The sequence below is a fragment of the Megascapheus bottae genome, chromosome 7 (assembly GCF_031878675.1).
Source record: "Megascapheus bottae isolate mThoBot1 chromosome 7, mThoBot2.hap1, whole genome shotgun sequence".
Taxonomy (NCBI): Eukaryota; Metazoa; Chordata; class Mammalia; order Rodentia; family Geomyidae; genus Megascapheus; species Megascapheus bottae.
Window position 1 is genome coordinate 12,292,176 of NC_143515.1, and position 27,054 is coordinate 12,319,229.

General features: G+C 39.8%; 1 protein-coding gene across 1 annotated transcript in view; it reads right to left on the bottom strand.

Annotated features, from left to right (window-relative positions):
* Lonrf2 (LON peptidase N-terminal domain and ring finger 2) overlaps positions 1-27,054 on the bottom strand; it is a 37,689-nt gene that overhangs the window by 3,894 nt on the left and 6,741 nt on the right. Inside the window, exons 3-12 of the mRNA XM_090336511.1 lie at positions 20,183-20,301; positions 15,483-15,605; positions 12,223-12,363; positions 11,305-11,506; positions 10,872-10,971; positions 10,284-10,398; positions 8,642-8,763; positions 7,773-7,931; positions 2,930-3,092; positions 1,915-2,064 (exon numbers count right to left, since the gene is read on the bottom strand). Coding sequence (XP_090192637.1) covers positions 1,915-2,064; positions 2,930-3,092; positions 7,773-7,931; positions 8,642-8,763; positions 10,284-10,398; positions 10,872-10,971; positions 11,305-11,506; positions 12,223-12,363; positions 15,483-15,605; positions 20,183-20,301 — 1,394 coding nt within the window. The remainder of the gene's footprint in view (positions 1-1,914; positions 2,065-2,929; positions 3,093-7,772; positions 7,932-8,641; positions 8,764-10,283; positions 10,399-10,871; positions 10,972-11,304; positions 11,507-12,222; positions 12,364-15,482; positions 15,606-20,182; positions 20,302-27,054) is intronic.

Consider the following 27,054-nt stretch of genomic DNA (forward strand, 5'->3'; position numbering starts at 1 on the left):
TTGTAAAATCTATGTGTCAGTGATTGTGTATAGATTCCCTTCTTGAATACTTGTTTGTTAAACATGACATTTGAAATATGATATAAAATCAATGTTAATAAAATAAAAAGAGGCATATGTATACATGTTAGTATATAAGTGGTGATAATGATGAATTTATATATGAAAACTTTATGTGCACAAAAATACATGCATGCTATATATATTATGATAGCCTTAGCCACATGATATAATCAGGTGGGTCTTTTCCAGGCAGTGGTCAGGGGAGGTTATAACAGTAGAAGAATGGTCAGAGATGTAGTGTTCCTTGTTTTGATCACAGAAGAAGGAATCATGAGCCAAGGAATGCCAGCGGTCTTTAGAAGTTAGAATAAGTTAGCCAGGCATGGTGCCTGTAATTGCAGCTTCTCAGGAGGCGGAGAATGGGAGGATTGTTGCTTGATGTCAGTTAGCAAGACACATGGTAACCAATTAAAGCTGGATACAGCGATACACACTTGCAGTCCCAATTATGTGTAAAAATATAGGTAGGAAGACCATGGCACAAGCAGGCCCCAGACATGACCTGAAAGATAACTACAATGGAAAACTAAAAGTAGTGCCTGCCTTGTAAGTACTAGGCCCCAATACTGCCAAAAAATTAGCTGGAAAACATATAAGGCACACTCTCCCCCAACAATCTCCAGAAAGCAATGCGTGCTGTCATCACTTTTATCACAGTGAACATGTGTTGCTGTTAACTGCCACACAGGGGATGATTTGTGATAGCAATTATGGAAAGCAAATATATCTACCAGTGAGAGATTAATTTAAATTAACAATGGAAAGCCTCTAGCAAAAAGAATGATTCATTTCCTCACTAGGTGCCAGTGGCTCACACCTGTAACCCTACATATTCAGGAGGCTAAGATCTAAGGATCCCTGTTTAAAGCCAGCCCTGGCAGAAAAGCCTAAGAGACTTAAAAACTACCAAACAAGCCAGAAGTGGAGCACTAGTTAAACCTCATGACTGGCAAAAAAAAAAGGAATGATTTATTTCCTAATTGCAAATCAGCCTTATCTCCTTGCACTCTGAGTCTGAGTTACAGTAGAGCATAGAAAGATAGCTTGGGAAAGACTGAACTTGCACAAGATTGTAGTCAAGTGACACCTCGAGGCAGTTTTGGCATTTTGAGTTTGGGAAACATCCAATTCCGGCAGAAGATAAAAGACAAAAAAACCTTCAAGAGATGACATAAAAATGGATGGAGACAAAAGAAGGCATTTTATCTTACACTGAGATTTCTGAGAGTTAGCCATATCACCCCAACATACATGCTTTCTGTAAGGCAGGTGTGCCCCCATGTACAGACAGGAGAAGGAGTCACTGTCACAACCCTAAACTACCACCTCATTTGAATCCTCTTATTGCTTGAAAAACCTTCTTTACCAAAGGCATGCATAGGAAGTGTCAGAAAAGGCCCAGGAGGCTTGGATTGGGGAGGAGGTGTTACCACAAAGGACAAAGCAATAAGCTTTCAACATGACCGGTATTCTGGGGCTTTGAGTCCAGGTATGAGGCACTGTCATGTGCAAAACATGATTTTTCAAAATATGACTTTTTAAAATTGGTATTTAAGCCCTAGTGTTAATGGGAGATAAAAAGGCATGAAGGCTGAGACCAAGTAAAGTTAAGTGACTTTTGTCCAAAGAAAATTATCTTCATGTACTGCTAGCATTAATGTTGTAGGCTCTTCCTTGGACCTTAGGGCCTTACTAGTGCCTTTATGGACTGCCAATAAACTAACCAGTTTCTAAGCATTCCTATGGAGTACATCACATTGGGCTGTCACACTATCGATCAGAATGATATGTCTAGCATATTACAGCAGGAAAAGACAACATCAAAAAAGAAAAAGAAAAAGGATAACACACCTGAGGCTCAGGCTCCCTATCTGGCATTCCCCCAAAATGACTTAAAATTTGTTCTTTCATGTGATCCTGGAGAGAAGTAAACCAGGACACAGACTGCTGATACACAGAATCATGAAGAGTGGTGAGTTCTTCATAGTCTGAACCTTCCACCTGGTCAGGGAAAAGGAAAGCATTTAGCAATTCATGATACACAGGGGCTTCCAACATATAAAATCCAGCAACCTGCTCTGACTCTGCTGAGTGGACTCACAGATACATGGCTTCTAGCTAAAATCAACGCTGAGTACTGAAATCGTGTGCCTTTTATTGTCTCCGGATTTTTCTCGAAAACCCCTCAACATTAGCATTCATTCCACAGTATGAATAATTTTCAGTGTATACATGTAATTATATATTTAATGACTCAAACAAGGTACATTTAGAACAATCCAACTTTCTCCAATGTTTTCCTCGTTTTTAAAATTCAATTTTTATGTTGTAATGTATACTTAGAAGTGTGTCACACCCCTTCCCCACCAGCCTAGAAGAGCAAACAAGAAATTAGGAACTCATTTTCATTTTGCAATGTGTAGGCTTGCATGCTCCCAAGGGCAAAAGGGTTACTGGTTTGTCTGTTTGGTTTTTTCTTTTTTTGTTTTTTTTTCTGCCAGTCTGGAGCTTCAACTCTGGGCCTGACCACTGTCCTTGGGCTTTCTCAAGGCTAGTTCTCTACCGCTTGAGCCACAGCACCATTTCCTGCATTTTTCTATGTATGTGGTACCAAGGAATGGAACCTGGGTCTTCGTGAATGCTAGGCAAGCACTCTACCACTAGGCCAAACTCCTGGACCCTGTTTTTTTTTTCTAAAAATTTTTTAATCAGGTGTTCTCTCTACCAGCCCCAACTCACATGAAAATTGATAAGGTGTAAGTAACATGTGTTGAATTAAGAAGACAATGAGTAACTGTTACTAAAAACCTCATAAAGTTTTTCTATGATGAAGTAGTAAGGGATTGAACCTCTGTAAAATGTTCACCTTTTCATCTTCCAGATACTCAATGTCTGCTGTATTATAGCCATCTCTGTGACGATGACTCAGAACTCGGAACCGACTAATTCCAATGGCATCCACAACCGAGCTCCCATCAGGGAAAGTTCTCACGTCCTTTATCTCCAACATGCAGCCAAACTCTGAGATCCTGCAAGAGTAATGTAAAGACATGGTCATGACTTCAAATGCAGTGGACCTTAATAGTCTCCTAGATAAGGCTCAAATTTTAAAAGGAACACCACTCTAGACTACTCAGAGGGTGTGACTACCTGACAGGAGCAAGATTATAATCTCTAAGCAATCCCTATCTACAACTCCTGTTCAGTGCTACTAATACAGGAGATGGCCGTGGTGTGCAAGGATAGGGCTCAGGCTTCAATGGTTGAAACCTAGTGCTTTGAAGGGGCCTGAGAGATGAGAAGAGAAAATATCAAATGTGGCTCCTCAGACACGGTCACCAAGTCCCACTGGCCCTGAAGGTTCACTCCCCTTGTACTGAGCAGGTCAACACCACTGACCCTGACCCAAGCATGGTGGGCTCTGGTCTTCAGTCACTGCCCACATCTTCCCTTTTCCCTTCATTTCTTCATGTCCTCCTGTGCCACGGTGATGGCAGCAAAGTGCATAACTCATCCACGTGGCTACACTCAGTGGGTATAGTCCTGTTCAGCCTCTTTATGGCACAACTGCTGATCTGATCCTAAGCCAACACCTCCACTATTCTTTTCCCTACCTCTGATTGATCTGGTCCTACCACACTTGGCCAGCCAGTATGGCATCCTTGGTTATGGCTATCCTCACTCCAAGGCTCTCACTGGAGGCCTTACCCACACTCATTACTGTGACCATCATCTCTATCACGCTTAATTACTATAAGCCACCACTGTGCAGTGGTTTTAGAACTCATTCATGCCTCACCAAAACATAGAGGCGTGGAGAAGTCAAACAAGTTATTTAATAGCATAAAAAGATTTGGAGTCGAGCTCTCAACCCTAGCTTGCCTGTTTCCAAGTAGTCTTTTTTCTAGTCCTGGGGCTTGAACTCAAGACTGGGGCACTGTCCATGGGCTTTCTCAAGGCTAGCATTCTACTATTTGAGCCACAGTGCTGGCATATTCTGTGTATGTGGTACTAAGGAATCAAACCCAGAGCTTTGTGCATGCTAGGCAAGCACTCTACCACTAGCCCATGTTCTTGGCTCCACAAAGTTCTTATGGTGAACATTTTTATACACTAAAGATGAGTGCTATTTCCATTACAAGTCTGTACATCCAAGTACCTGCAGCACATGCCTGCACAGACAGCTAATAAAACATTCCCTTCCTGGTTATCTGGCAGGAAATTCTGCCCATGGCTAGGGGGCAAACAGAAGCTCCTGGAAGATACCCTTCAAGAGCAAACTTGGCTGGGCACAAGTGGCTCACAACTGTAATTCTAGCTACTCATGAGGCTGAGCTCTGAGAACCAAAGTTCAAAACCAGCACTTGCAAAGAAGTTAACCAGACTTTTACCTCCAATTAACCAGCAAAAAGCCAGAAGTAGAGGTGTAAGAGTACCAGTAAGTGTATCAATCTAAAAAGCCTGGACAGACCCAAAGCCCCAAGTTGGCCTAGTACCAACCAAATGGAAAGAAAGAAAGAAAGAAAGAAAGAAAGAAAGAAAGAAAGAAAGGAAGGAAGGAAGGAAGGAAGGAAGGAAGGAAGGAAGGAAGAAAGCGAAAGAGAAAGAAAGAGAGAGAGAGAGAGAGGGGAGGGGAAGGAAGGAAGGAAGGAAGGAAGGAAGGAAGGAAGGAAGGAAGGAAGGAAAGAAGGAAGGAAGGAAGGAAAAGAAAGAGGAAAGAAGGAAAGGACAGACTTAAAACTATCAGCAAACAACCCCCAAAGGGCAGCTCCCTGTGTTTACCTCAGTAGCAGAACCTGTCACATCCAGGAACACCTTGGCTTATCTGTGGATAAATACCTGGGGAGGTACAAATTCTCCTGTGTCTGTAGCTGCTAGCAGATTGATATTCTCACATGAACCCTTACAATATCATTTTTTTTTAATAGTTGTTTTTATACTAACTGCATTTTTCCCACATACTTAAGTCTCTAGCTCCTGACTACCTTTTCCCTAAAAGGCTATCCTGGTTGGTTTACATATTGTTTGGTTTACATATTGTTTGGTTTACATATTGTTTGTTGGTCTACATATTCTTTTCAGCACTCTACATTCTTGGTGAAGTTCCTGTAGCTTGCTTTTTTTTTACCTTTTCTTTTGTTGACTATTGAGGAATCCAATTTTAATACACACTAACTTATTAATCTCTACCTCTGTGCTATATGCACTCAGCATTTTATATAAGAATCTTTACCAGCCTGGCTCAGTGGCTCATACCCATAATCCTCACCACTCAGAAGACAAAGGCAAAGATCAAGAGGATTGGAGTCCAAAGTCAGCCTGAGGAAAAAGTTAGCAAGACTCCTATCTCAACAAATGAGCCAGGACTTGTAATGTACAGCTCTCATTCCAACTACTTAGAAGGCTGTAGGCAGGAGGATCATAATCCAAGGCTATCCTAGGCAAGCAGCCAGAACCAATCTGAAAAGCAACCAAAAGCAAAATGGTTGGAAGTGTTGTTCAAGTGGTAGACACCTGTACTTGCCTAACAGGTACAAGGCTCTACCAAACTTAAGTCAAAAATATATTCTTAAAAGAAACCCTGCTCCCCACAAAGCCTTCCCCTATTCTAATGGTGCAGAGACAATTCAGTGTTTTTGTAAGGTGCTGTTTTTTCACATTTTGTAAGTGTGAAAACACATTTCATATGTGGGTGTGCAAACACACATATACACATAGGTTTGTATACACATACATGGGTGTATGTACATGTTGTGTGTGTGTGTTTGTGTATATATATATATGAGAATGAATGTTTTGTTTTTATTGTCCTATTTAGAATATATATTATTCATTATTCTTCTGGGCAGTGGATACATTTTTGCAGTTTGTCTTTTTCATAAAGTTATGTTTAAATCTGGAGTCCATTTATGAACCAAACAGATCTCTTCATGATCTCTATACTGTGTTTCACTGGTCCATTTATGGCTTATTGTTTTGCTGTTATAGAAAAGTTATTCTATCACTGGTTTTTTTTTTTGCCAGTCCTGGGCTTGAGCTCAGAGCCTGAGCACTGTCCGTGGACTTTCTCAAGGTAAGAGTTCTACCACTTGAGGCTCAGCACCACTTCCAGCTTTTTTCTATGTATGTGGTACTGAGGAATTGAACCCGGGTCTTTGTGCATGCTAGGCAAACACTCTACCACTAGGCCAAACTCCCGGCCCCACTGAATGGTTTAAAAAAAAAAACTATCTGGTCTTGGTCCTCTGCTTTCCATATCAATTCTAAAACCAACCTGAATGAATCCTTTAGAAAACAACAATAAATGCCTGGTGTCGGTGGCTCGAGTCTGTAATCCTAGCTACTGAGGAGGCTGAGATCTAAGGATCCCTGTTCAAAGCCAGCACAAGAATTTCCATGAGACTCTTATCTCCAATTAACCACCAGGAAACCGAAACTGGCACTGTAGTCCAACATGGTAAAGCGATAGCCTTGAGCTGACAAGCTCAGTGACAGAGACCATGCCCAGACTTCAAGCTACATGACCCACAAAAAGAAGAAAGCATTGTATTATATATTGTATAACAGAATTGAAAACGATCCTCTCCTTTCTAGTTTAGAGATATTTTCATTTATATTGCTGTTAGTTCTTCTTTGAAGAGTTCATAATTTTAAAGAATGTCAAGCTAGCCCTGGAATTTTTGTTTAAAAATTATATTTTCAAACTCATTACTCCTTATAGATGTGTGTTTTCTTACACCCTATTAGTTCAATTTCCATAGTTGATTTATGTCTAGAATTATTTTCATTTGCTTTGACATTTGTAAGATTTTCAAAATAAAATTTCAAAATATCTAAAAAAAACAACAATAAAAACCCTCATGGAATGTTACTGGGGATTCCTAGAACACAGAAGTGGTCTTTCATAAGTCTTTGCAATCATGAACATAGCATTTCCTTATATTTATGTAGAGCTTCTGAATAGCTTCCAATGATTTTTTAATTTTCTTCATAAATGTCTTACCTCTTTTTTGCAATTTTTAAAAAAAGGCAATTATGGTGGAAATTACTGGGTGGCCCTAAAAATCTTTCTCTCTTCCTCCTTGGGCACACATATGGAATACACTTCCTAGCCTTCTTTGCAACATGTGAGCATAGTGCATTGAATATATGTGTCTTCCTATTAGCTAGCACATGGATATGATTACCTCATCACCAGGAAAAGCTGACAAATCCCTAATGAATAGAAAGAGACCTTATTCTTGGAGAACTGAAATCCCTAAATCAGCCCAAAGAAAGAACTACCTGCTCTTCTAACACTGTCCCTAGACAACTGAGCTAAAACAGCAATAGGGAAAAGCCAGATGCTGTGCATTCTTGTAAGACTGAAAGATAGAGAAAAGCTATACTGAGGATACAGCCATTCTGCTAGACCTTAAATTGCGAAACAGATTTGTGGCAGACAGATGGGCTAGAGGAGAAGTGCAAGCAGAGAGGAGCATGGAGGTATGGGGCCATGAGCACAGTCAGACAGGGGCAAGGAACATCTGGACCAGCAGGTGTGATAAGTCAGAAAAGTAGAATGAAGCTGGAAAGGATGGGACTGCATTATGGGTAGCCTTGAACTTAGTCTTTGTGGGAGATCCTAGAGATTTTAAAACCTCGGTCTAAATTGGTCTTCAAAACAGACAATGTTACACACTTAACCTTGGAATACTAGCAATTCTTACCCAGCATGTTCAGCAGATAAACACATGCCAAATCGCTTGGTGCCAGTTTCCATGCATCTTCTTATCATGAGCCGATACCGAGGCTCAAAGACGTGGAGGGGACAGGGCACAGTGGGGAAGGCCATGGCACACACAAAGATGGGCACATCTCTGGTCAGACTGCAGAACAAGGACAAATGTGAACTCAGGTATGTTAGAAACAAGGGAGGGGGAGAGCAGACGCCAAACAGCCAAAGCTGGCCAGCCCCAATTCTCTCCTTTCCAAAGAAAAACCTTCAGAAGGATTCACTGCTAGGAAAAGGAAAGCCATCGGCATGAGAATGTTCTCTGCTCACACAGATGTTTGCCAAGTCTTTTAAAATTTATCTAAGAAAACATATTGTTGTACTTAGAAAACTTTCGACTTAGAAAACTTAAGAAGGCTTTTGACTACTCTAATAACTTTTTTTTGATCTAAGCAAAAACTGCACCACAGTCAGAGGTAAATGAGTTTTAAACAGAAGAGTGGAAGATGCACACAAAACTTCAATCATCTGAAAAGTTGGAAAACTGTCATGTCTGTGATAAGTCACCACCCTGGGGACTGCTTCTTTACTTACATGTGTTACCATTCCAATTCAGAAAAACCCAGTATCATTTATTTAGATATAAAAAGCAAGTACATAATTTCGTTTAAATATGCTTATGAAATAGTCCTCATAATTACTTACGATTATATATCTATTTGTATTTTGCAGTTAGTATTTTTTCTGTTTACAGGTCAAAGAACTGTTAGGAAAAAAATCCCAATTGATTGCAAAGTTGAGGTTAACAAGACTACCTGCATGAACTGGAACTCAGCACCAAGGACAAGCAGCGTGAGCACTTACTTGGATAGTTCCGACATTTCTTCATCATAAATTCTCTTTCTGTCACACAACTCTTCTTGCAAATACTGGAATATCAGTTCTTCGGCCAGTATAGTTATATTAAAATTTCGGGTTGCCAACAACTGAAACAAAAAAAAAGTTAAATGATACCATGTGATAATTCTAGATTGGCACTTAGATAAGCCTGATGGTTTGGTTTTATAAAGGAGAATTGGGCCTGGCCAGCCTGGCTGTTTGGGTGATGATGCCACCATGGAAATATAAACAAGAGACAAGACATATATTTTAGTTAAATCTCCAGATTTTGCATCTTTGTATGCTTTTCCTACAAAGCATCCCTGAGCATGGAAGGAAATAAAGCCAGAGTCAGGAATGGTGATCACTCTCATGAGTTAAGTACCACCTCCTGGCCTCCTGTTCCAGGCAAGGATGGATGCATGAGAACAAGAAGAGAGCAATGCCAGGGGGACTGGCAGAGGGCACCCCTAAGGACCCTGCTGCACAGACTGAGAAGGCATCCATCACCATGACGTATGATGCAACACATACACCTTATCGCGTGAGAACCCTGCAGGCAATTTAATAAACCAGGTAACCATAGAAGTTTTAGAAAGGTTTTACTTCAACAGCTCATTTTTAAACAGGGGTTGGGGAGTTAGGGTCCTCCCAAGCATTCTGCCTCTTGAGCCATGTTCCTGCATCAACTTCTTAAAAGTTTCAGCAATAAATGAAAAGATTGTTAACTACTTAAAAATATGCTCAAGTACAATACGTCCTCTTACAGGTTAAAAAAAATTTTGAGAGCTACAGGTCACAACTGAGTTATACAGTGTATGCTTAGTCCACACAAGGATCTAGCCTCAGCACCAATAATAATCAGTATTTTCCTACACATTTGTTAAAAATAATAATAAACTTTATCCTACAAAAGAATGAGAACAGTTTAATTTCTGGGAGGCAATTATGGCAAAATAATAGTTTCATCTTATGGATGATATAAGAAGGTTCTTCTACCCTCACAAGAGGTTTAGCGGTTTGCTCCATGTATAGAGACACCCGGCACACGGAAGCACATACTCGTTATTTTAGAAAATGGTCAGAAAAAGCCTTCCATTTTTAAATATTATTCATTTTCTCACCATACCTAATGTGAATATCTTTAACTGTTACATATGGGCTAAGAAGTATCCTTAAGTAGCTTCTGTATAGATCCTAAATTCCACAGGTTCTGATCTCAGATCAAAGAGAGTAACAAGAAATAGTTGTACAAGTGTTTACGTTGCTGAGGCATAGGCAGAAATGATTAGGTCCTCTTGAAATGACGTACAGGAGAGCTTACAGGGCATGAGTCATATCCTTTCTCAAATATTTATAGCAGATATGCTGTCAGGGCTCGGTGATGCTAGCTATTTACAATCTATTTCAACTATAATGTACACCTGAAATTTTCCTTAAGCTGTGCCTATTTCTGTACCTAAATGTTCACTGCATAATTTTTATTAATCAAGAAGGTAGGAAATGAGCTGTCTTTAGAGGTTCTGATGTTAGCAACCAGACAAAAGCAAAACAGGATGTGAAAGGTGGTCCACCAAGGATGAGTAGGGTACCTCCTTGTAACTTCCAATTGTCACTTCACAATTACCTCAGAGAGCTTGTCTTTGCACAGTGGGCAGTGTGGAGCATGGTCCAGGCAGCGCTCAAGGCATTTCAGGCAGAATGTATGTCCACAAGGTGTAGTGACAGGCTCAAAGAGCAACCTAGAAAGGAAATATGTGTCTTCAGCAAGGCATCACCAGAAGAGACTTCAATATCATTTATCTACTTTAGAAGTATGTCTTATGAAATTCCTTTACTATTCTGGCCATTATTTATTTCTGTTTCCCACTTACATCTTTTTTAAAAAATAAATCAATCACTGAGATTTATGTTGTTTCTCTACTAAGAAGCACATTCCAGGGCTGGGAGTTTGGCCTAGCATGCACAAAGACCCAGGTTCGATTCCTCGGTACCACTTACATAGAAAAGGACAGAAGTGGTGCTGTGGCTCAAGTGGCAGAGCTCTAGCCTTGAGAAAACCCAAGGACAGTATTCAGACCCTGAGCTCAAGCCCAAGATTAGCAAACAAAAAACCCAAAACAACAACAACAAAAAAGAAGCACATTCCATTTAGGTATGCAACTGAGAAAGGTTAGTATTTTTACAGAGCTGTATAGACTCTGTAGCATCCTACCTCATGCAGAGGGCACACTCAAAGTCAGTCACATCAATGGCGAAGTCTTCGCAATCTCCTCCCAGCTTAGAAATCACCCTTGGAGGTGAGGAATCTGCATCTGAAGAATTTTCGATGTTACAGTATGCAATGGGTGTACTTCCACTAGACACAATGTGTTACAACAGTTTCACAAAACCATGCTGGGGAGGAATGCTTCCTGTCTAGTTAACATATACCAACAACTTACATGGACAGTCAACATAAAAGTAAAAATTATACCAAAATTTTCTCTATTAAAGACTCTAAAGTTTTTGTGGTACCAGTTATCTCAAATACCCACATCATATACTAATAATACTACTTATATAATTTTTAAAAAAAAATAGATTGAGTACTGGCTAACATCCTATCCCTTCAGAGCACACAACACCATGACAAAACGCTCACCTACCTTTCTTGGGGATTTTCCCAGGGCCATTTAAGCCATGCGCATCGTCCATGTCACTGGGAAGCTTTCTCTTTAAACCAGTGTTGGGTGCTACTGGGATGACATTTTCTAATGCTTTTTTATCCTCTTCAAAGTGCAGTCCCAGTATAAAATATAAAACCGAAGAATTTGTATTTCTAAACATATCAACTCTCTCAGATGAGTTCTAGTTAAGTAGGAAAAAAGAATCCTAAATATTCAAGAAATTACATCATACAAAAAAAAGAAGAAAAAACATGCAGAAGCCTATCCTAAAAAGTTCTGGAAAATAAGAGGGCTTTTACTCTTCCTTCATAATTGGTGTTATCTATCAACTGGTAAGATGCACTTGAATCTTTTCATGGTAAATCACAGAATAATTTCTTTCTGGGACAACACAAACACTTAAACATTACACAAATAAAATATACACAGAAATACTTGTTATGTATCTTACACTCAAATTATCCTTATTTCTTCTCTCCACACCAAAATAATCTCAGGCCTCTGAACTGCTTTGTGTACAAGTGTTAAAAAAGATTTTTTCAGTCTCACTAGTCCCCACTGACTTCATTGAAAACTTTAACTACTCTCAAGAAACACTTAAAACCCATCTACTGCAAAATATCTCTATAATATATGTAGACTTTAACATGGACCAGCTGTTCAAAAGCTTACTCAAGATAATGCTTGACAGACAAATACATCCTGCATACCTCACTCAGGACTCACACATGCACTGCTTTTACCTTACTCTGATCCCTCCCCCCCTCTTTCTCCCTCCCTCCCTCCCTCCGGCTGTCTCTCTCTCTCTCACACTCTCTCTCTCTCTCACACACACACTCTCTCTCTCTCTTACACACACACACACACACACTCAGGACTCTTCTCCATCGTGCATACCTCCATACTGTCTGAGTCATCATCATCTTCCACTTGATTGTTTGTCTGGTTGTCGCTGTGAGGTTTAAATCTGCCACGGGTGGAAGATGCTGAATTCTGATTCACATTTTCTGAAGGTGGAAAAAACACCTCACATATTACCTATAAAAAATGCCAAGAAGAGGAAATATATTTTTAAAGTGCTTTTGGAAGAAAATAAATCTAGAACATGTTTTCCAGAAGAAAATGTGGCCAGACAGGCCTATAAAGTTGGAAGGTATAATTCCAACTACCAACCTTTTAAAATTTAAACATTTTTGAAACTCTAGTCAATGTCTGAACTATTTTAGCTTCTGATCTCCTTCCATTCTTAGTTTTACTAATGGAAAAAAAATAGGAACATTTCAACTTCTTTTTGTCTGGCCCCCATCTGTTTACAAAACCTTCCATGTAAAAGTCTCACTGGAAAGAGAAAAATGGGGAATGAAGATTGCTGGGGCTCTGAGATTAATTAAACCTAAACTGTGGATCCCTCATGGAATTGAGATATTTCCAGAGGACAGCTCCATTTATGACAGAACCAGCAGAGCCTCCTGGTAAAGAACGCTAAAAGAGAGAAGGCCAAGGGCCAGGATTCTGGTTCAAGAACTCTTGCCCAGCACCAAGGAAGCAACTGCCAGGAAGGTGTTTCAGCTAACACACATGTGGTCTTTCCAGACCTCATGGCCTCAGCTGAATTCAAGAGAGTGAGGAAAGAAAAAAAGGAGAGGTGAAGCCTTCAAAAAAATAAACCAAACCAATATACAAAACACTTTCCTGCTGTTTATGTTACATCAAGTGTGACAAGCCAAAGACCCTGAAGCACTGAGCAGGACACCCTTCTATGGTCTGGGAGAAAGGGTTCTAAACAGGGCCTGAGCAGCTTCGGCAAAGCTGTAGGGAATGGATCATACTACATGGGCATAAGCAGGCCGACACTGTTTTTGGAACAATCTGTGATAAATTATATCTTGCTGCCTTGAATACAGTACAAGAGCCAGGAGCCTGTGGTTCATGCCTGTAACCCTAACTACTCAGGACGCTAGTACTGGAATTTCAGTTCAAAGCTAGCTCAGACACAAAAGTCTGCCAGCAAAGATGCTACAATGGAAGTATGGCTCAAGTGGTTGGAGCATAAGCCATGAGCAAAAATGTCCAGTGAGAGGATGAGTCCCTGGGTTCAAGTCCCAGTACCAGCAGAAAAAGGGGTGGGGAAGAAAAAAAGAAAAACACACTAGACAGACAAGAATATAAAAACACAAACTCTGGTCTAGGGTATTTGTAAACATGCTTCATCCAAGCTAAAGCTTTTATAAAACCCAAGTATAAGCATTAGTGGATATACAACCTGTTTTAATGTTCTTAGGAAATTTTCAGCTGGAGCTGAGCAGGCAGGGATGGCAGAGAGCCAACTTCAGGGTAAATACTATCTTGACAAGTAGGAATGATGGCCAGAAACCAGTGGGATTAACAAATACCAACTGACTACACAAGAAAAAAATACAGACACAGATAGGAACTTGCTTTTTTGTTTTGTTTTTTTGTCAGTCCTGGAGACTGTACTCAGGACCTGGGCGTTCACCTTGGGCTTTCTCAAGGCCAGTGCTCTACCATTTGAGCCACAACACCACTTCCGGCTTTTCTTTTCTATATATGTGGTTCCAAGGAATCAAACCCAGGTCTTCATGCATGCTAGGCAAGCACTATACAATTAGGTCAAACTCCCAGCCCAGGAACTTTTTTTTTTAAGAAAAAAAAAAACAAAACAAAACACTTAAGTATTTTGACTAGTGACAGTTCCAATATCCAATAGTGGGCTATTAATCAAGTCCACCTCCCTATGTGAAGGCTGACAAAGCCATGGTTGCTATCTGGCTGACAGGAACAATGTGGGGTATGCAAGAGTGCAGCCAGAGAAGGAAACCCAGACATCTTCTCCTGTGAGAAAAGCATGTTTGGCACAGAATGAATTAAGATAAAGAAAACAGCTATTCTCAAAGACTTGAATCTCTGAGTGGTAGAAGGAAGAACTGATACACTGTATATTGCTTTAGAGCTGATTAAAAACACCGAATTACAGAATATATGACAGCACTCACAATAATAATGTTCAAATACAGACAATCGATCATTAAAACAGAACTCCTGGTCATTGGAAGTATTTCAAAGGACTTTCATTGAGGTACCAGAGGCTTATGCTCATAATCCTAGCTACTCAGGAGGTTGAGATATGAAGATTACAGTTCAAAGCCAGTCCAGGCGTAAAGTTTGTGAGATTCTTACCTCTATTTAACTACCAAAAAGTCAGAAGTGGAATTGTGACTCAAGTGGCAGAGCCCCAGCTTTGTTTAAGAAAGCTCAAGTACAGCACCCAACCCCTGAGTTTCAAGCCCTAGGACCAGCACACACACACACACACACACACACACGAGGCCTTTCAATGATGAAGCAGCACAGAGTCCCCTATTAAGTGCAATTCAACGAGTAAGAGGTTTCTGCAACATGTTGATAGGGATTTGCTGAAAATAGTTAAGCCAAACTGGTGTGTCTTATCTATACCACAATGTCTTCTGAGGGGACAAGCAATTATAATTTTATTGTTCCTATCATGTGTTGAAATATGAACACACTGTAGAATGGTTAAATCTGGCTGATTAACAGATGTATTACCCCACATCATCACAATGTCTTTTATTGGATTTCTACACAAACCAAAGCACCTGAAATTACAGACTACAGAAAAATATTTTGCTTCCCTCACCTCACCTAGCCTCACTTTGCCATTTTTGGCCTCACTCATGTGTACCATTTCTTCACACTTGAGATGGGTCTACACCACCTCATGAAACATTCCGCTGTATTCGTAGACAGAAATGCAGCATCCAATAAGAAGTTGTCAGATAAATGAACCTTATCATTTTTACTGTGTTTTTGTTTTGTTTTGTTTGCCATCCTGGGACTTAAGCTCAGGGCCTGAGCACTGTCCATGAGCTTTCTCAAGGCTAGAACTCTACCACTTGAATAACAGCATTAGTTCTGGCTTTTTCTATGTATGTGGTACTGAGGAATCGGACCCAGGTTTTCGTCTGTGCTAGACAAGCACTCTACCACTAGGCCAAACTCCTGGCCCTTATTGTGTGTTTTTAATCACAGTATCATGAACATTCAGAATTCTATTTGTTGATTTTTACAAAGGCTGGAATTAAAACTTGAGGAACAAAGTCAGTCATCAGAAATCATACCTTCTGTGTTTCTTTCTTCGCCGAGTTACATTCAGGATTTAAAGCGAGACAATAGATAAATTCCTTCAGCACTTCCTTACTTCTTCCCAATCCAGCTAGAGCCTGGGCTTTGAGGTGGTGTCCCTGGATTCAACCAAAGACAAAACATTCATTTTAAACCACAGAATAACTATCTATACCTGCTCACAACAAGGAGAGCTGTTAGAACTTATCTGTTTTAACTTCAAATTAAGATGGTGACAGGTGCAATGTGTCTCCCTGTCTTGAATATGGCTAACTTCAATGTCTCATAAATTCAATCTACAATCAAAACACAAGTCTCCATAGGTGGAAATGCCAAAAGCAGTTCTGAGGGATTTAAGATAAAACTGCCATCAGGTGACTATTATTATTAAGCTGTTTCCATTTGACGTATTTGTATGAATTTATAAAATTCATATGAAATCACAAATGACATGGAGCAGCCAAGTCAGTCTTAAGCAAAACCAACTATCTGACATTAAAATATACTACAAAGCTATGGTCACTAAAAAGCATGGTGGTAGCATAAAAACAGATATACAGACCAATGAAACAGAAGACAAAGCCAAAAATAACCTCATGCATTCAGAGTGAACTGAGTTTTGACAGAAAAGAAGCAGAATGGTGGAAAGGAAAGGGATAAACTGGATATTCACAGACAGATGAAAACAGACCCCATCTCTTGCTATTTACAAGTAACCAATTAAAATAGGTTAAAGATTTTAAATCTGGAGCCAGGCTTCCAGTGGTTCATACCTGTAATCCTAGCTACTCAGGAGGCTGAGGATCATGGCTCATAACCAGTCCAAGCATTAAAGTCCACAAGACTCATATCTCCAAATAACCACCAGTAAACTGTAAGTGGCATTGTGGCTCAGGTGGTAGAGCACGCCTTGAGCTAAAGAGCCAGCATCCAGGCCTAGAGTTCAAGCTCCACAACCCACCAAAAAAAAAAAAAAAGATTTAATCTGACCAGGAGTGTGGTCCAATGGTAGAGTGCTTTCCTAGCATGCATGAAGCCCTGGGTTTGAGTCCTCAGTACCACATACACAGAAAAAGCCAGAAGTGGTGCTGTGGCTCGAGTGATAGAGTACTAGCTTGAGAAAGCCCAAGGACAGGGCCCAGACCCTGATTTCAAGCCCCAGGACTGGCCAAAAAAAAGAAGAAGAAAAAAAGAAATGTAGTCTCACAAAAGCAGACAAGACATGATCAGGAAGAAGTGTAAATGTAAAGCAGACTATACTAAAGACCATATGGAAATAAACAAAATGTAATAGAGATTTCCAAGAGCATTTTGTTTTTTCCTTACAGGTGCAGCATTTTCCCAAACAGCTGAAAATACTATTTGGCCATGTTTCTTTTGACTGGTTCATATGTATTTCCATGAGTGTCAGTAATTAGCTATTTTGATCTTTTTTCTATGATTGCTGTGATCTGTTGGCTCTTTGCAGGCTGTTTCCAACAGGGTGTTTCTCTGCACAGAGTTGGTAAGACTTTCTCCCTCACAAGGCTCATTGCTGCACAGGATTCTTAGTCCACACGGGTGAGTCAGATTTAGGATGTTACATTTCCAGGGATGTGAAAAGCCAAACCTTAGCTGGAGCCATTGATTACAGGATTTAGGGGGCCTTCTTCAGCAGGGCGCAATGGCGGCTAGGTTTTTCCCCAGATAGTCTGTTCCTTCTTTGGAGGAGCTCCTGTGATTGTGTCTTCATTACCGTTCTGCATAGTAGGTTAAAACTGGTACAGGCAAACAAACCTCAGCTCTTAATCCTGTCCTAAGTCCAGGTGCTCGCTGGAGTTTCCATCATGGCATGAGCTCCCAATCCATTCTAATATTCTTACTCTTTCAGACATTCACCCACATTCCAAATTGCCCAATTCTCTAATCCAGATTTTCTTCTTGTCTTTATTTTGGTCATGTTTTGTTTAATGATGCCTAATTTACATATGACAACACACCAATTTTAAATATTCAGTATAATGAGCTTTTCTGTATATAGGTGGGTAACTTGCAACAAATTGTGTTATAGATGATACTTTACCATTACCTCAAAATGTTCTCCCTTGCCCTTTGAAGTTCAGCCCTCCCATTGCCAGCCCCAGTAGCCACTGACGTAAACTGGCATCTTTGAGTACTCTTCATTAAATGGGATCCTACATCAAGTGCTGTGTGTGCCTCCCCTAACTTACTGCAGTTCATCTGAGACTCAACAGGTTGCTACACAGATCAACATTCCCTTCTAAATCACACCAAGTAACTCATTGCATGGACACACCACAATCTCTTGATTTACATGCTGATGAACATTTGGGTTATTTTAAATCTACTTCTGAATTAACTGCTATGAATATTTGCACACATCGTTGCATACAAATATGTCATGTCTCCTGGGAACACGCCTGAAAGGCAGCTTATGTGCGTCTCATAGAAAGAGAGTGTTTAACCTAAAGAAAGTGAGAACTTTCCCAAAGCAGCTGCACCATTTACCCTCATTAATGACATATAAATTTTAGCTGCCGGGCACCCTCATCCCACTTAGGATCAGCAGGTTTTGGTGGGTCTGCTGTGGCGCCTCACTGGCATTTTACTATGCATTTCTGTGATGACTAATGATGTGCAACATCTTTTATTTATTTGTTATTCATGTTTTCATTAGCAAAATATCTACTCAAGTCACATACTCATTATTTAACTTGGCTGGCTGCATTATAGCTAAATTGGTAAGATTCTTTTTTTCTTTTTCCTTGCCAGTCCTAAGGCTTGAACTCAGGGCCTGGGCACTGTCCTAGGGACACTTTTTGCTCAAGGCTAGTGCTCTGCCACTTGAGCCACAGTACCACTTCCCGCTTTTTCTGTGTATGTGGTACATACACAGAATCAAACCCAGGGCTTTGTGCATCACTAAGCTATGCTCCCAGCCTGGTAAGATTTCTTTATATATGCTAGTATATGCATGTATGTGTACATAACAACTTTATCACATATATGCTTGAAAATATTTCTTATTTTATGATTTTCATTAACAATTGTTTTAAACTTGATAAAGAGCAATTTACCAACTTTTTTCTTTAATGATTTTTACTTTCTGAGCTCTATTTGTTGCCTTCTTTTATTTCCTTCTTGAAACAAAGTAACTGCAAACTAAGATTACTATATATAACAAAGATATCCTTTAAAACAGAAGGAGAGATGGACTTAAGTAACAAACATAAATTGAAGTAATCTATAACTTCTAAGTCAGCAGTGCAGAAGATACTTAAGGAATACTATACACACTAAGAAAGCTGGGAAAAAAGAAGTATTACCTAAAGAATAAACAAATGAGAACTGAGAAGGAATCAAATAATAACTAAAGTAGCAAACCTCTAAGAAAGAAATTAGTACACCACTATCATAGTAACATAGTAATTGTAGATTGGGCTGAGTGTCTATGGCTCACACCTGTAAGCCTAGAAGGCTGAGATCATGGTTCAAAGCCAGCTCACACAGGAAAGTCTGAGATACTTCTCTCCAACGAACCATCAAAAACCAGAAGTGGAGCTGTAGCTAAAATGTTGAGTGCTAGCCTTGAGCAAAAAAAGAGCCACTGTGCTTAAGCTAAAATATTTTTTCAAGTATACTAGTAAGCAGGAAGGGAAGGAAGGCTACACACAGCTTGGCTATCATCACTTTAATGTTTCTAAAACAAAAGATAATAATTTAATATGGCACAAAAATAAATATTTTGAATTATGAGCCTACACATAGGGTAGTAAAACTTTTAAATTTTCTTATAGGGGTTTAAATTCCAAAGATTCAAGGGAAAAACCACTGTTTTTACTCTCTAGCTTCCTTTTTTATTTTTATTTTATTTTTTGTAGGTCATGGGGCTTGAAGTCTGGGCCTGGGCGCTGTCCCTGAGCTCTTCAACTCAAAGTTACTGCCCTATCCCTGGAGCCACAGTTCCACTTCCTGTTTTCTAATGATTTTTGGAGGTAAGAATCTCATGTTCTGCAGTGCCTGGGCTGTCTGTGAACCTCGATCCTCAGATCTCAGCCTCCTGAGTAGCTAGGATTACAGGTGTGAGCCACCATGCCTGGCTTTCTAGCTTCTTAATCAGTTGTCATTATTTTGAGATTGGCAACGTTTGATTTGTGTGATCAGAAGTATCAGGCCCTTCTGACCAAAAGCCAGGAATGACACTAAGCTGACGTGTACAGGCAATGTTAACCCTTTCCCTGAAACCCCTATGTCCTCTCTCTCTCTCTCTCTCTCTCTCTCTCTCTCTCTCTCTCTCTTTCTCTCTCTCTCTCCATATATATATATATATATATATATATATATATATATATATCAGGGCCCACCAACCCTTACAAACCTTCCTGCTCACATTATGATTTAGAAATAACTCATTAACATGTCCTCTCTCCACTCACAGTTTACATAATGTAGATTTTTAGCGTATTGGGTCTGTTATTCAGCTAAATAACTACTAAGAATCATCTCTAAATCAGTGTCTCCCATTGGAGACATGGGTGTTTCAAGTTGGCTTGGTTTAGAATAAGCTGGATTGCTGAATTAAGACACTAGAACTTAGAGGAAATACACACTGTCTGCAGTACCTGATCATTATGATGATGCCTTATTCTCCATAAACTTACACTACACATCTCCAAAGCCAACAGACATCCAGTACCTTAGTCAAGAGAGGTTCCTTCCGGCAAACCACATCGGCATCCTGCAGAGCTTGCTCGTAGTTCTTCACCAGTAAGCATAGCTCTGCTCGAAGCAGCAGCAGTGAGTCATCCTCAGGGGCTAAAGACAAGAAGAACACAAAGAACAAAAATGACACCAATTAAGTAAAAATGCTCTGCAAGTTGTTAAAAATGTTAAGGAATAAAATAAGCATAGAGGAGCCGGGAGTTTGGCCTAATGGTAGAGTGCTTGCCTAGCATGCACGAAGACCCGGGTTCAATTCCTCAGTACCATATACATAGAAAGAGCCAGAAATGGTGCTGTGGTAGAGCTCTAGCCTTGAGAAAGCCCTGAGCTCAAGCCCCAGGACTAGCAAAAAAATAAGCATAGAGACTAGATACAGAGTATTTATTCATCAACTATTTAATTCATCATTTATTAATATTTAATTCATCACTTATTGGGGATAAAAATGTTCCCGTCCCTCTACCAAAAAAAAAAAGAATCAGAGTTTATAAGTTTGGTAGGTATAATTTATAGAGTTTCTCTGAAGAAAACAGAAATAGGATTAATAAGACTTCGAGAAAAATATGAAATGTTGGGTATTACTGAACAGACACTAACTACACCATAACAGCACAATAATAACCAATAATACACTGAATAACTGCCAAATCATTTTAATGTTACAAGTGGTGCATCTCAGTTCCAAAAATCAGAAATGCTTTGACACCTAAAGATCTTGAGCACAGATGAAGTTTCATTTTCTGGAAACTTCAAAGATTTAAAATCACTTTCATGGAACTACACAAGTAAATCCATGCATAAGAAATTACCAGAAAAAAAAGCCAGGCGCAGTGGCTCACACCTGTAAATCCTAGCTACTCAGGAGGCTGAGATCGGAGGATCAAGGTTCCAAGCTAGCCCAGGCACTAAAGACAGTGAGACTCTTATCTCCAATTAACCACTAGAAAACTGGAACTGGCTTTGTGGCTCAAGGGGTATGGCAGTAGCCTTGAGGTGAAGAGCTCAGGGACAGTGCCCAGGCCCAGAGTTAAAGCCCCACAACAGACAAAAAAAAAATTACCAGACAAGTAAAACATGTTTTCCTAATTGTATGAGTGCTAATTTATCTACATAATTGTACCTACAGCATATTCTCTCAAGTATGCGGGTGGAACAATGCACTCTATCCTCATATTCCTCATGGAGAAACACCTTGGAGAGCACACTTATGATACTACAGACAAAAATCAGCTGCACAGGCTGAGAGTGACCATGAAATGACACACAACACTAAGAAATATTGGTTTGGCAAGGTACCATGGAAAACACAAAGCCAGAGCTCATCAGAGAACCATCAAAGAAAATGTTCATATCGCAGGGCTTGGCTCATTCCACCTGTACCATGGTGGGATGCTTGCAACAGAACTGAAACTGTGCATTTTAGATGGGTACCTAAGATGTGTTCCCATCTGCAAGTAGACCTCTGGTATCTATCTGAGGGTGTATGGTCCCAAGGAGACCTCTGAGGACAAAACAGCCACTGCTCAGGATGCACAGAACATGTACTGTATTTCAGGGTTCAGTCAGTTCTAGCTTCCTTTCACTAAGGACATAGAGCTTCCAACAGACCTAAAATGTTTATGGTATCATTAAAATTAAGCCCCTGTCCTCTTTTACTTGGGAGGATAATCCTAAACTTTACTTTGTTTTCAAGCATTGTTTGCTTAAAAAAGAAATTAAGCTGGCATGATGGCTCATGCCTATAATCCTACTCAGGAGGCTGAGATCTGAGGATGGAGGTTCAAAGCCAACCTAGGCACTAAAAGACTATGAGACTCTTATCTCCAATTAACCACTAGAAAAACTGGAAATGGGGCTAGCTCAGGGACAATGCTCAGTCCCAGGAGGAGGGCAGTAGCCTTGAAATGAAGAGATCAAGGACAGTGCCCAGGTCCAGAGTTGAAGCCCCACAACAGACAAAAATAAAACATTATTTTATGTATTTATTGGCCACTTAAATTTCTTCAATTCAGCAGTAGTGCAACAATACTTGCCAATAGCCTGGGACTGGCTGACAACTTCTATGCCTCAACTGAACTGTATAAAGTGCATGCAGAAATTTAAATGCTTTCTGAAAAAAAAATTCCTTTATCATGACTGGTCAGAAACACATGTAACAGATTCACATATAAGGTGGGTTTTTGATACAAACTTGCTTTATTTCATCTCCTTGAACATGACTCCTAGACTTCCCAGCTGGTCCTTTCCAAATGTTCCTTTCAATCTATGTAGGAAACAGAGGCAAGTTCGCATAAAAAAAACTTGAGCAAGAGGATGTAACCTGAAGCCACAGTGAGCAGCAATTACTTGTGTAACTCACAGAGGCATGGCAAGAAAGAAAGTAGGAGAAGGCAGAAGGAACAAGAGCAATTTTTGTATTTTCCTCCTGAGAAAGGTTAGATGGTAAATATTATATAGGCTTTAGACACCAAGAAACGAAACAAGGATATTATACAGTTTCATAATGACAGAAAACAAATTACAGATTTTTTTTTGTTTATATTGTTTGTTTTGGTGTCTTGTTTTGAGGCTTGAATTCAGGGCCTCGGTCGGCACTATCCCTGAGCTTTCCTTTATGTAAGGCTAGCACTTTATCACAATATCCACAACTTCACTTCTGGCTTTTATAGTAGTTTGGTGGGGATAAGAATCTCAGACTAGCTGGGCGTTGGTGGCTTATGCCTATAATCCTACCTACTCAGGAGCAGAGGTTTGAGGGTCATGGTTAGAAGCCAGCCCAGGACGGAAAGTCCATGAGACCCTTATCTCCAGTTAACCACCAGAAAACTAGAAGTGAACCTGTGGTTCAAAGTGGAAAAGTGCTGGCCTTGACCAGAAAAGCTCAGGGACAGCACCCAGGCCCTGAGTTCAAGTCCCCGGTGGGGTGGGGGGAAGGAGATTAGTCTCTTAGACTTCCCCGCTCTGGCTGACTACAAATCACAGTTGTCTGATTTTGGTCTCCTGAGTAGCCAGGATTACAAGTGTGAGCCACTGGCTACATACTCTTTTTTTATTGATGAAATTCAAATTACAATAGGGGCCAGGAGAGTAGCTTAGTGGTAAAGTGCTTACCTAACAACTATAAAGCTCTGGGTTCGATTCCTCAGTACCACATACACAGAAAAAGGCAGAAGTGGCGCTGTGGCTCAAGTAGTGCTAGCCTTGAGAAAGCCTAAGGATAGTACCCAGGCCCTGAGTTCAAGCCCCAGGACAGGCAAATTATATATATGTACTACTTTTCTTCTGGTAATTCAGATCTACTAATGAAAAGAGTAAGATTTTGAGAGTTGAGATACTTCACTTAAGGATCAAGTTAGCATTCTCTATGATCAAAATAAAAAGTATTCATCTGTCAATTATGTAATACGATTTTGAATGTGCACACCAGAACTCACGAGCATATGCTTTTATATGCCTGGAGAGCATTATAAAATTCTATTCCAATCTTTTCATGGTATTTCCCCCTTTAGTATATCATTATATACTAAATTCAATTGTAGATTAATCATGATTAGATGTAAGATCAGATTTACATTCCTTAATTGCACATTAAATCCATTTTTATCTAATTCTCCTCTGGTGTTTCGGGAGAGGAAATGCTACCAGTACTAGTTTGAGAATGAAAAACAATTCTGGGGCAAGTTTTCTTTTTTTTATTTATTGTAAGGGTGATGAACAGGGAGGTTACAGTTACAAGAGGTAATGGGTACATTTCTTTTGAAATGTTGTTACCTCTTCATTTTCTCCTGCTTACCACTCCCTATTCCCCTCCCCCACCAAGCTGTAAAAGACCACAGACCTCCTTCACCCATGTTCCCACTGCACTAAGGTTTCTCATTAATTCTAAGTCTTCCAACTGACTCATAAATTTTCTACACAGTCATAATATATGTAAATAGATTTCTTTTGTAATATTTACAGCTATCCCTTTTTCTTTCTCTCCCTTTCCCCCAATCACCAATCTCTGGGATACAGACTATATATTTTCTTCTGTGTAAGCTTTATCTGATGTATCAGGATCACATGGATGGCTCTCTGAACTTTTCTATAATCTGAAACTTGAGCCTTCAATGCCTTTTTAGCAGAAGAAAAGCCCTAAGTAACATTTCCATTTTATTTAAGCTATTAGTTCATGTAAGCCTTTTACTTTTTTCTGGATAAATTTCAATAATTTAAGTTTTCCTTTGTAAAATTATAAACTTTGTATCTGCATGTATGCTTTTTATTTATTCCTAGCCTGTGGCTCTTCATAATGAGCTTGTTTCTGAACTGCTAACAAATTCAAATTTTTATAATCACTAGATTTTCTTCATTACTTTGATGAGATCAGCTTTGTGTTAACTTAGCCTTGATGAAGTTTACTGAGTTAAAAACATATTTCCTTTACCTCATTTTAAATATTCCTTTATTTTCGTGTGTGTGTATGCCAATCCTGAGGCTTGAACTCAGGGCCTGGGTGTTGTCCTTGAGCTTTTGTATTCAAGGCTAGTGCTCCACCACTTCTAGCTATTTGGGTGGTTAACTGGAGATGAGTCTATGGTCTTTCTTACTTGAGCTGGCTTTAAATTATGATCCTCAGATCTCAGCCTCCCTAAGCAGTTAGGATTACAGGCATGGACCAGTGCCCAGCCTCAATATTCCTTTGTAATAAATGCATTCATCTTTACTCATATTCTAAAGGTGGTTTCTTCTAAGTCTGAAATTAATCAGGTTCACTGGAGAGTAAATCAACTCTTGACCATCATCAATTGGTGACTTGTTCATCAAGCCAGTACTTCATAAATCTGTAAGTTAGAAACATGGGACATTTTCTCCCATATAAATACTAGCCTGGCCTGATTCAGCTTAGCTCCTGAGATCAGATACATTGGGATAGTACTTGCCTTTTCTAACTATTAGGCCTTATGCATGAGAAAATGAAGTTATTCTGGACTCATTCAAAAATAAGTGGAAGAGAAAAGGTAGCTTTAAGTTCTGCGTAGAGAAGGCAGCTGGCAGCAAATGCACAAAGATCTTGCAGAAGAACTGATATAACTTGTCCATGGAGAAGCATCAGGAGGAACACTTGAGGCTGGGGCTCTGGGAGAACCAGATAAAAACAGTTTATGCACTTTCAGTGATGGAGGCGACCCTCTTCCAGCCACAGCCCAGTTCCTGTGTGCTGGAATGGCAGTTACTGTTATAAATGTGTGCAGCAGAAAATGGAGAATGGAGAATGGTATGTTAAAGAGTTTAATGAGGGTCTGGGAATGTGGCCTAGGGGTAGATTGCTTGCCTAGCATACGTGAAGCCCTGGGTTCCAATCCTCAGTACCACATAAACAGAAAAAGCCAGAAGTGGTGCTGTGGCTCAAGTTCTAGCCTTGAGCACAGAGAGGCTCAGGTACTATGCCCAGACCCTGAATTCAGGCCCCAAGATTGGAAAAAAATAAATAGATAAATAAATAAATAAATAAATAAATAAATAAATAAATAAGAGTTTAATGAACTATCATACAGCATCACTTGGAAGAGTTCCCTGGGCACAGAATGAATGACAGTGATACTCCTTGGAGGCTCTTTATACAAGCTGATGCAGGACTTAGTAAGTCAACAAATTTTTAACATGTATCTTCAATTTTTCACACAGGCACCCCTGTAATCACCACTCAGGTCATTCCCAGGGCCCCAGGAGTCTCCTGGCGTACTCTGTAAGCTGGGAGACCCTCATCATGGTGACCACAACTCTGAACACTATAAATGACTTGGACACCATTCAGATACCTCAGGGTTCCAATGACTTTGTGAGTAACATAGTTCATTATAAATTTTTAGTTGTGCTTCCTTATGCATACAGTTAACATTTATCTATCTTGATTCTTGTGCTCAGGAAATCTTGAAAATTCACTTCTAATTTCTGATAGTTAACATATTTCTGCCGACACCAACATGTCATCCATGTATCCAATCTCAATGCCTTTTAATTTCCTCCTCATTGCACTCGCTGGAACAGCAGGTAGAATTCTAAGCAGTGTTCATGGCAGCAAACATCCTTGTCACTTTTTCCTTCCAAGTGGGAAAATGTCCAGTTATTTCTTCAAGTCCATGCAGACTTTCTATCTGCCCTTCAGATAAAGATCATCCCTCTCCCTTCTTTGTGTGACTGTGGTGAACTGCACGGGCCAATCTCCAAGGGCTGAAAATCTTTCTACATGACCTCATATGCCATTCTTCGGGTATTACTGGACTCAAGTTGCTATTTTATTTGACACTTTGACAACTATGCACATGAGAAACACTGGATTATACATATTTTCTTTTTAGAAATTTTATTTTTTATAAGTAGTTGTACAAAAAAATTGCTAGACAACAAAGCAGTTTTTCCCTGTTTTGTTACTAACTTCATTCCTTGGGTTCAATTTATATTTTTTTCCCAGTTCTTAAATGGGAGCTGGTAAAGCCATCCTGGGCACAAAAGGACCTGAGACTCTTATTTCCAATTAACCTCTAGAAAACAAGAAATGGGGCTTGGCTCGAGGGCAGGGCAGTAACCTTGAGCTGAAGAGCTCAGGGACAATGCCCAGGTCCAAAGGTAGGGTGGGAGCCTTGAGCTGAAGAGCTCAGGGACAGTGTCAGTTCAAGCCCCATGAACCCCCTCCCACACACACACACAAAATAGGAGCTGGGAATAACTGATCTAACTGCCTTCTATAGTACAGAGATTTAAAACAAATATACCCTCTCTGCCCTGCTGTTATGTTGGTCTATAGTTTTTCATAGTTAGGTTTTCATCATCTTTTGACTAAAGTATTTTCTAATTTTTATTGCA